The sequence below is a fragment of the Rhea pennata genome, chromosome 6, assembly GCF_028389875.1.
Source record: "Rhea pennata isolate bPtePen1 chromosome 6, bPtePen1.pri, whole genome shotgun sequence".
Classification (NCBI taxonomy): Eukaryota; Metazoa; Chordata; class Aves; order Rheiformes; family Rheidae; genus Rhea; species Rhea pennata.
In genome coordinates, this window is record NC_084668.1 from 29817809 (window position 1) to 29828181 (window position 10373).

Below are 10373 nucleotides of genomic sequence, written 5' to 3' on the forward strand. Positions count from 1 at the left end.
ACGATCTTTGTCACACTCTTTTAATCAAATCATTTAAGAATGTTTTGAAATACTTAGTTTCCCCCACTTACTGGCTCTGCCTCTGACTTAGCATATATATACACCATTATTCCTAAGCCAATATACACCTACTCCTAAGCTGAAGCAAGTCATTTAGCCAAGAAAATAAGACTACAAAAATTCCACCTGCTTAGCAACAGGTAAAAGCACCTGCTAGATCCTGCTGCCCAGTTCCAGCACAGGGCTGCTACCACCTCCACACAAGCTCTCCCAGGCGGTTCCTGAGCAAAGCCTTCCTTTTTCCCCCTTTTCCTTGCTTCCCCATTCGTGCCTCGCGCGGCCCCGCTTCCCGCCCTCGTTCTAACGGCCGCACCGCCCCTCCCGTCCCCGCCCCGCAGGTGTGAGGCGGGCGGCCCCGCCCCACGCGGCCTGCGCATGCTCGCTCGCCCCACGTGAGGGGAGGGAGACGCAAGCTGATTGGTGTTCGCCGCGCGCAGGCGCGAGCGCTTCCTCTAGTGCGGTGTGCGGGTGCCTAGTGCTTTCGGCTGCGAGGGGGTTGGCGGCGGTTGGCGGCGGTTGGCGGCGGTTGCCGCGGGATGTCGGGGCGCGCGCCGCGGCCGGAGGAGGAGAGCGCGAGGCTGCGCCACAAGGAGGAGCTGAGCCGCAGGGTGAGCTGCGGCGCGGGGGGGCCCGCGCCGCCCTGCGGGCGCCTCCCCGCAGTGCCCGCCGCTCTGTGCGCGGGCCGGGCGGCGGGGGCCGGCGCCCTGCAAAGCCCTAGTGTCGGTGGTGCCCTGCTTAGCGAAACGGAGGGTGGGTCCTGCCAGGAAACGGAGTGAAAACCCCCGTGATAGTTGTTTTCGGTTTACAGCTCGGGATAGACCCTCTGTCCCGTAATGACCTTTAATTAACGCCTGAGTTAACCGATGAGTTGGCGAGGCTTTTTCTTGTAGTTTCTACTTGTCTCTGGTTGCTCAGAGAGTCCAAGCAGCTTTCGGTCTGACTGATACTTGTTGTAAATATACAGTTTTCCGAAGACCTAGTAGTTTCATTTAGTATGAAATCTAAGTTCAATCAAGTTCTATGGGACTGCTTTTTTAAAAAAACAAAAACAAAACAAAAAACCACTTCTTTTCCATTTGAGCATATTACCTAGAGTCAGTGGTATTTTTTGATTGCCTGGAAAGCTTGCCAGGAAAGAAGAGGGCAGAGATCACATGTAAGAGTGCTGGAGCTTCTAAATTCTGTTACACAGAAGTTGCTGGTTCAGTCCCTAGGAAAAGATGACGCTGCTGTTTTGTCAGATGCTCACATACTCCCAGACACAAAATACTGATGTAACTGCTGGCAAAGTTTTCTATATGCCAAGGTTAGTTTGGGTAGCCCTGCTTTACGGCATTTTTCTACTGTTGTACTAACTCCAGGTGATGTGAAGAAAGAATAAAGAAACACATGTTGTTTGCTTCTGACAAAAAGAAACAAGTGCCTGCTGAACAGTGTTTGCTGATCTTGTTGGCTTTATGAAGCTCCTTCTGTCTACCTTTTTTTTTTTTGACTTACTTCATTTAGAATGTGGAGAATAACTGGTTGTAAAGTGTATTATAGAGCTTATAAAATAATTTTGTGGGGAGAAATAGCATTTTTTATTAGCTGTTTGCAATTTTTTTCTTGGGAAAAATGTGATCTCTGACTGAAAATAACTAGAGGTGGCTGGCTTCTAGTAATGATTTTCCTGAGGGACAGTCAAAATACCACTCTGTGCAGAATGACTCCTTTCTAAAGCGGTAATTTAATACTTTACCAGCTCATAGATGTATTAATATTTTAAGATAATAATTCAAAAGAAGTCTATGTATGTAATTCAGTTGCATAGTCCAAATTATTGTACTGTCAATTTTGAATATTGAGCAGCCTCTGGCATTTTCTTCATTGCTACACCTGCTTTCACTTTTGTGTTGGTTCATTCAGAGAACAGCAACTATGTGTGCATGTAGCTGCCTTAAAATAGGGGTAAGAGGAATCCCAACAGGATTGTAACATAATGGTTTATTTTTAATAACTATCTTGAAGCATGTATTTTTGCCTTTCAGATTAAAGAACAGAAAGTTGTAGTTGATGAGCTTTCTAACTTAAAGAAGAACCGGGTAAGTACTTACAAATTTGTTTTTGGCTGTTGCATTTTAGCATCAGAGAAATAAGTGCAGAGGCAAGAGGGGAAACAGAAAATCAGACCAGCAAATAAACTGTGCAAGTCTTTTTTTTTTTTTTTTTTTTTAAAAAAAAACAAATAACACACAGACAAAAAGTTGCCTAACGTAGACACAGTATGCTGTTCTTGAAATAATTTGTGCTCCAGATGATTTTATCATTACACGTCTGCAGTGTAACAGAGTACAGTGCTTTTTTCTCCTCTTCAAATGTCATCTTTTTTTCCCCTCACTGTTTCCCGTTGCTTTGAATTTATGATGTTCATAATGAATTAACTTCGTAAATGTACGGTTACATAAAAGGTAAAAATTATATGTTTATAACAGAATATTGCATATAACCTGTTAGGGTTTTTTTATACATTGTGCAAAGAATCGGCTCTTTCTGACATTTCATATCATGTGTGTTTGTCTTTAGCATGATGACACTTAATATTAAGGAACTGGTGAGTACTTGTCATTTAGAATAGAATGAAAGGTTTTTGTTTGTTTTTCTTCAAGGCTTTATGGTACTTGCCTTTGTTTTATCTTTCAGGATGAGGAAGTTGCTAATATGTTTGAATTGGCCACAAGAGTTCATAAAATATTTTTACATTTGATGTTTATATGTCTTTAAATGAAATGTACTCCTTCATATATGATGAAAAGGGAAGTGCAGAAAAGAAATGCAATTGTGAAATGCTTTTGATAGTAGTACATTAGAATGCTGCTGTAGGCAGGGTAGAGCTCTCAATGGACCATTGTCAGTTTCTGCTGCAATATGGTTGCCTGAATCTGTTGATTTGACTCAGTGCAGTTTTGTTTTTGTTTTACAGAAAGTTTATAGGCAGCAACCCAATAGCAACATATTCTTCCTTGTAGACAGAACGGAAACATTATCTCAATGCAAAAGTAAGTTTTTTTTTTGGTGTGAAGATCAATCAAATTGTTAACTACTTTAAAATTGTCTTTGTAGTTCAGGATTTCAGAAGCATATTAAAATGAAAACTGTCAACTGTTCATTAAACACAAAGATTTCAGACATGTGCTTGTTTTTCTGGATTAGATAAACATCCATGTATCAAGTGGAATTACTTTCCTGTCATAAAGCAGCAAGTACTGAAGATGCAGGAAGAGGGAGGATGTATGCCCTGTAAAGGTTCACTGTCCTTGGTGATGTTCAGGAAGCTGTACAGTAACTGATTCTTTGTAAAGAAAAGTAGGCCATCTAAAAACTGTGTGGTTAAATAAGAAAATAATGAGCATCTTACCTGCAACTAAGCTAGACATCTTTAAGTGGTTGAAAGAATGGATTTATGGGGTTGTGAAAATAGAAGAATAGAGGATAAATGAAAAGAGCTGATGATTGAACAGAAAAATAAGTGAGATGTATAAATTTATACCTTATTTTACTTCCTGAAATGAACAATTGTTAATTTCTTTTTTCTTTTGGTCAGAGCTAATTTTGCAATTTGATGTTGACATTTTAATTGATAGCTATTTAACTGTTACAAATGTAAATTATACTGATCATATAGGCAACAACTGGCTATTTCCCCCAGTCCTTGTATTTGTACAGTGGCTTTCTTTGGGGGAGGGTAAAAAACTATAATCCTCGTGTAACCCAAGAGGATTTGGCTACAACAAACGTCTTTTTGTGTTATATTGCTCTTACAGAACTCTTGTTTCTTATCCTTTCTTGTATATTTCTTTATCGAACAAGTGTCTGGAGTTGCTTGTTGCTTAGATATTATCTCAAACTTAGTTCATGAAACTGATTTTGTTTTTCTTTTGTTGCACAGATACATTAGATGAATTGAAGAAGGCACATCAGGAGATAGAAAATTCAGAGAAGACCAAAATCAAGAAATAGTCCATCTGGATTCAAATTAGCAATGTGTGGTATTTGTTGTGTTGTTACCTTGTCTAAGCAGCATACTATTCATGATTTCTTTAGCAAAGATGTGCTCTCCTGCCTTAGACGAAGAGGACCAGACAGTAGTCAACAGTTCATAAAAACTGTGTCTGGTATCTCTTATGAGTGTCTGTTTTCTGGTCATGTACTTCACTTGAGAGGCTTGTTGACTCCTCAGCCTCTGGAAGATGCCAGTAACAATATTTTCCTTTGGAATGGAGAAATTTTTGATGGAGTTCATGTTGGATCTCTAGAGAATGACACTGAAATTATGTTTAATCGTCTTACTTTATGCAATAGTGAAACTGACATTTTGTCACTCTTTTCATCACTTCGAGGTCCATGGTCTTTTATTTATTATCAAGGATCTAGAGACTGTTTATGGTTTGGTAGGGATTATTTCGGTCGTCGTAGCTTGCTTTGGCAGTTCAGTAATGAGGTTGACAGGGCTGTCTGTCTCGCATCTGTAGGTGTTTATTCTGAATCTAATAACCAATGGCAAGAAGTCCCAGCATCTGGAATTTTCAAAATTGATCTCAAAGCTTGTGCAGCAACTAAATCTTTGTCTTTAACATTGTTTCCATGGAAATATAGTTGCACAGAGAAAACAGTAGAAGAAATATTCATTAATGTTCTGGATCGAGTTTCAAAAGATTTGCCAAACCATATACCTCTTGCAACAAATGAATCAAAACTCTGTCTGACAACACCAATTATTCCCTTAAATAAAACAATTTCTGAAGCTTTAGGTGAAGATCAGTGCACTAATGTTAGCAACATTAACCGTACAGTTTCTTTAGAAACTCTTCAAGCATTTCTTGGAGTAGAACACAAGAAGAAATTAGTCCATCAATTTATTGATGTTTTAAGTGAAGCAGTGAAGAAACGAGTTTTAAATCTCTTTAGAGATGAAGATCAGAAAAGAGGAGACACTCCAAGCATGTCTACCAGTAAAGCACATGTTGCAGTGCTCTTCTCTGGAGGCGTTGATTCTATGGTTATTGCAGCCCTTGCTGATCAACATGTTCCTGTGGAAGAACCAATTGATCTTCTCAATGTAGCTTTCATGATTAAAGAACAAAGGAAGCAAAAATGTGCCTCTAAAAACCATATTGACCAGGAAATACAACTTAAGTTGCTTTCTTGTCAAGAAAGCTATAAAGATCCTGATGCTAAAACTGATGATCACTTGGTTTGCTTTGATGTTCCTGACAGAATCACTGGTAGAGCAGGACTGAAAGAATTAAAAGCTCTTAACCCTTTAAGAACCTGGAACTTTGTGGAAATTAATGTTACGCTAGAGGAATTGAAAAGAATGAGACAAAAGCGCATTAGTCACTTAATCTATCCATTGAATACAGTCCTGGATGACAGCATTGGGTGTGCAGTTTGGTTTGCTTCCAGAGGAGAGGGTTTTATTAGTAACCAAGGAGAACTGAAACCATACAGAAGTTCTGCAAAGGTACGAATCTTTTATTTTCTGCTTTATGCTTGACTTGCACAAAATCGGTTCTGTTCTCAGGGATCATTTAAGTGTATTTAACATTCATAAGACTTCTGAAATCCAGTGGAAGAATGCAGAATAGTTTTGTACTGATGATTCTTGTATTAATGTAAAAATTGCATTTGATCCATTTGTCATGTAACTTACATGGCTTTTCAAGAAGTTTGACTAGGCAACAATATCACTAGAGAAAAATAACAACCAGCACCTATCATTTGCTGTGTTGTAACTCAGCAGTATAGTAGTAGTATAACTGCTATTCATTTCAAACTGAGTAGGTTAATAAATCTAGTGACAAATTTTAGAAGTGTTATTAAGCAATATTGTTTTGTGCCAGCATTTCCAGGCTTGCAAGTTACCAGCTTATTATTTAGGCACATTATTTATGTGATGAAATTAGCCCTAATTAATGACAGACTATTTCTTGGAAACTTTAGTAATTACAATCTGATTAAATCTGTTTGAACTACAAGAAGGAGTTTTCCTTCTTATAACTTGTTTTTTGTATATGTAGTTTTAAGTCTTTTTTGATAACTACATGGTTTTTCTCATTAATTCCGTTCATTCTTCTCACTTCCTCTACCCCTTCAGTTTCCTGATGGTTCATACAGGGAAGAATAAGTTCAGGAGTTTGCAGTCCATGGCTGCCCTTGCTTTTTGCGGCTCTCTTTATTTTTCTGCTAGTTGCAGGGTTTTAAAAAAATACTGGAGTGAAACAGTAACTTGCTTAAATAACATCAGTGTAGAACACAGTTGATTTAGTTGACTGATTTACTTAAAGCTGTGTATCTCAGATTTGGTGAGGAAAAGGTTTATATTCAGAATATGGTGAAATGGGTCATGAGTTAACTGTGAAGAGACAGTGTCATTCTCCTTTCAATTACGTTACTGTGTGCCGGTAACTGTTTTGTGCATAAGCTGACCACTAGCTGCTGTCAGAATAGTAGTGCTTACTTGACTGGTTATATTAAGAATTCTAGACTGGTTATATTAAGAATTCTAATTTTGCAGTGAATTGCTGTTGAAGGCATGATGATGGTGCAGGTGTATTAATGTTTTTATAATACTTTACGTATCTGCCATTGACTGGACAGAACAATATGACACATTTTTACTTTGTATAAGATTATTGTTATTGGGGGCAGGTTTAACTCAGTTGGTCAGAGCATGGCGCTGCTAATGCCAGCGTTGCAGGTTCAGTCCCCATATGGGCTACGCTGAGGGTTGGACTGGATGATCTCCAGAGGTCCAACCTTACCATTCTATGATTATTTACCCAGTAGCCAATAAATTAATAATGATCTCTGCATATGTTCAGATAACTATTTAAAAACATGACATACAACCTAATCTATGATGATAAAGGCTGATGATAGATTCTGATTATTGTAATAGCAATTATTGTATAGCAATTGTGTTCTTCAAAGATACTGGTATACTTGTGACAGGCATAACATTATTTCAATATTTTTGCTTGCGTAGGTAGAAATGATTGTACTTTTCAGTCTGCCTATGAACCTACTTAAATCAAGCTTTTCAGCAACTGAAAACTATTTCAGGCTCTGTAAATGTGTAAGGTACATCCCATCATGCTAGTTTGTATAGATGGAATGCATACATTATTCTCCTTATGAAGTTGTAGTTAACGATTTTAAATCTGCTAAATATTACTAGACTGCATGGATATTAAGAGCACTTTTATTCTATTTCCTTAGGTTGTACTTACAGGAATTGGGGCAGATGAGCAGCTTGCTGGATATTCTCGACATCGTGTTTGCTTCGAAAAACATGGTTTAGAGGGTCTAAATAAAGAAATTGAAATGGAGTTGGATCGCATTTCTTTTAGGAATCTTGGTAGAGATGACAGAATTATTGGCGATCATGGAAAAGAAGCCAGGTAGTATTGCCTTAATATGAAGCAAAACTTTTACATTCTGACTTTAACACTATGAGAGAAACTTTAATTGCAACTCCTATGCACTTTTTTGTCTCTAAATTCCAATTTAGCTGTGCTAGTATGTACTGTTGAAAAAATACAATGTTGAAAAGTTGCTGTATTTTCTTCAAGAACTCTTTTACAGTACTGCAGATGACTATCTGGAAACTTCAAGAAGCAGCAATTGTTAAATATTGGGATAAGCAAAATCAAGTTTTTATCATTTTAAGTTCAATTGTCTTTTGCACAACTTTGAAAAGTTTGTGTGGTGGCTTGCAGGGTCACTTTGGAAAAAGACAGCTACCTAATCTAGCTTTTACAGAGGCTGTGGTACAACAGCGTAGAAGCCCTGTGTTCCTGCTGAAGCAATGACAGCATGATTGTTATCCACTAGATTTCCTGGCTATTAAATCAGAATAGTCAAAGAACCAGTTTATCCTTGTTTACTTCTTCCACACTAGCACCTACTTGCAAAAAGTTTCTTACAGTTGTCCAGTAGCAGGGGCTGCTCAGGTGCATGAAGATCTCTTCATGAGATCTTTGTGCCATAAGATGTTTTTTCAAATTTATTCTTAGTCATACATTTTCAATTTAGCAAAAAGAATAGTTGCAGTGGTGGGCAGGCAGTGCTGTTAGTTGCTTTTGTGATCAGATACAATTATCCAAAATTCTCTTCAGAAGGTTGTCAGAATTTTCCATGTAAATTTTTGTTTCAAGGTTATGATGCAGCTTCTTGTAGTATTCTTAGCATTTAAAAGTGATTCTGAGAAATGTGATTTTTTTTTTTTTTTTTTTTTTTTTAAGTCTTGCATAGTGTTCTTGTTGTTTTGGGGGTTGATTATTTTTTGGATTAAAATAAGCATCAGAAATGCTAATTTTTATACTTGAGTGCAGTTTTGAAAATTTCCAGGATTCTGAGTTGATGATCATGTCATCCTCCAAGACAGTGCATCTGTCATGGAGACTTGCTGCAGTACTGCAGCACTAACATTTAAAGCACATCTTTAATTAGAAACGAGCATGGGCTTTGAAGACTGTGATAGCAGAGAAAGACCAAGATAGTTTGTATCAAGTTTGTAAAGAGTCTTTCACCATGTCTGTCTCTTCTTTAGGTTTCCTTTTCTTGATGAAGATGTTGTTTCATTCCTCAATTCTCTGCCTATCTCAGAAAAAGCAGATTTGACTTTACCTCGAGGAATTGGTGAGAAATTGATTCTGCGCCTTGCAGCTGTGGAGTTTGGCCTTACAGCCTCGGCCATTTTGCCAAAGAGGGCTGTACAATTTGGATCTCGCATTGCAAAACTGGAGAGCAACAGTGAAAAAGCCTCTGATACATGCAGCAGACTAAAGTTACTTTCAATAGATGAAGTATAAAGCTACATCTTGAGAAACTGCTGTTATCCTGTATGCATATTCAGTAAAAACCTTGGGGTTGTTTTAGAATATTTGGTCTATTTTTTTTCTTTACATACTAGTATACTATGTCCTGCAGCTGGGAGGGCCGGAGGTTTGGGAAGCAGGAGGGAGCCCATTGAGTGGGGGAGCCCAGGGAGGGTGGCGTTGCCAGGGTGCTGCTGCGGTGTTGCTGTTGCCGTGGAGTGGGCGCCAGGGTCAGAGCCACTGTTGTGGGGGCCTGCAGGCCTGTCGCCTCCTGGGGTCACCTGCAGGCCTTGCACTGGGGTTTGGCTACCTGAGAAGCGGCTTCTCTGGGAGCTGGAGCCAGGCCGGGGGGAGCCCCAGCTGCAGGGAAGCTCCCCCCGGGCTCTCCCTCCCCTTGCTCCCTGGACTTGCTGCTGCTCCTTTAGCTTTAGCTCTTCTTATCCTAAAGTTGCAAGATATCCTTTGTGTAGTGGGAGGAAGATCTCCTTAAAGAGATCAAGCAAAACAAAAAAGGAAGCTTGTTTTAACCAAACAACAACAATCAGACTGGATCTAGGTGAGTATCTGAATGCAATCGTGGGGGTGAAATAGGAACAGAGGAACTTCCTCTGAAGAGTAGCTTCAGTGTAAATCGAAAGAAAACAATGTTATCCACAAAACTAGGTACTCGCTCACCAGTGTTTTTCATAAAGTGTGAGCTTTGTAGTCAAGATTACAGTTCTAGTTTTTTAGAAAGTTTGTCCAATTAAACAGAAAAAGAGGAACACTGATGCCAGACATGCCTTGTATTAAAATGAATTAGTTCTATTACAGCTATTCCTATGAAGTATTGCTAAGAGTATAAGGATTTCAAAAATAACTCAGACTGTAAAGAAATTTCTTATAAAAAAGTTTTGCAGTGCTTCAAGAGCACTGGCAGTTTTTTTTTAACTGATGCTCTGAGGAAAAGTGATGTTCTACTACATTATCCTGTGACACCTGCTTGCAAGACTTCTTGCATCCTCTAAAACAGTGGGAGATTGGAGCAAAGAGGACTATTAGTCTGATGAAATATGGCATTATTCTTACATTAGCTGCATTATTCTTACATTAAAAATAGCACAAGAAGGGCAACTATTACAGAAAGCTAGCACAGCCTTAAACACTAAAAAGATATAGTGCACAGTTATGACATGGAGGCCAGTAGCTTCTTTCCTGCTAATTTTTAGGAAAGCATTAGAAATAATTTTTGAAAAACTCCTAAATAGGTTTAGACATTAGCTTTAAGAAACCATATAATTTGTGTTGATGAATTTCTCTGTTTATCCAGTTACTCATAGGAAAGGAATTTATTGAAACTATGGACTTTCTTGACCAAATAGTTGGTTGTAGAGAAAATAACATTTTAAAATACTTGACATACTGAAATCACTTACGTTCTTTGGCATTTTTAGAGCAACTTATGTGTATGTTAGC

The 10373-nt window shown here is 38.6% G+C and overlaps 2 protein-coding genes across 2 annotated transcripts; both read left to right on the forward strand.

Moving 5' to 3' along the window:
• The first annotated feature begins 527 nt into the window (after positions 1-527).
• ASDURF (ASNSD1 upstream open reading frame) lies at positions 528-7370 on the forward strand. The gene is made up of 5 exons (XM_062578759.1): positions 528-668; positions 2088-2141; positions 3020-3095; positions 3986-4080; positions 7318-7370. The coding sequence occupies exons 1-4, from the start codon at positions 597-599 to the stop codon at positions 4054-4056; spliced, it is 273 nt and encodes a 90-aa protein (XP_062434743.1). The 5' UTR covers positions 528-596; the 3' UTR covers positions 4057-4080; positions 7318-7370.
• Positions 4079-8983, forward strand: ASNSD1 (asparagine synthetase domain containing 1). Its single transcript, XM_062578758.1, has 3 exons — positions 4079-5560; positions 7318-7499; positions 8651-8983. Exons 1-3 carry the CDS (start codon positions 4079-4081, stop codon positions 8910-8912), a joined length of 1926 nt encoding a protein of 641 aa, XP_062434742.1. The 3' UTR covers positions 8913-8983.
• The last annotated feature ends 1390 nt before the right edge of the window (positions 8984-10373 follow it).

Excerpts from the sequence above, each read along its gene's own strand:
- ASNSD1 (XM_062578758.1), top strand. The coding sequence starts at position 4,079 with ATGTGTGGTATTTGTTGTGTTGTTACCTTGTCTAAGCAGCATACTATT. Across the intron at positions 5,561-7,317 it reads CATACAGAAGTTCTGCAAAG|GTTGTACTTACAGGAATTGG; the intron begins GTACGAATCTTT and ends CTATTTCCTTAG. Across the intron at positions 7,500-8,650 it reads GATCATGGAAAAGAAGCCAG|GTTTCCTTTTCTTGATGAAG; the intron begins GTAGTATTGCCT and ends TCTCTTCTTTAG.
- ASDURF (XM_062578759.1), top strand. The coding sequence starts at position 597 with ATGTCGGGGCGCGCGCCGCGGCCGGAGGAGGAGAGCGCGAGGCTGCGC. Across the intron at positions 669-2,087 it reads AGGAGGAGCTGAGCCGCAGG|ATTAAAGAACAGAAAGTTGT; the intron begins GTGAGCTGCGGC and ends TTTGCCTTTCAG. Across the intron at positions 2,142-3,019 it reads CTAACTTAAAGAAGAACCGG|AAAGTTTATAGGCAGCAACC; the intron begins GTAAGTACTTAC and ends TTTGTTTTACAG.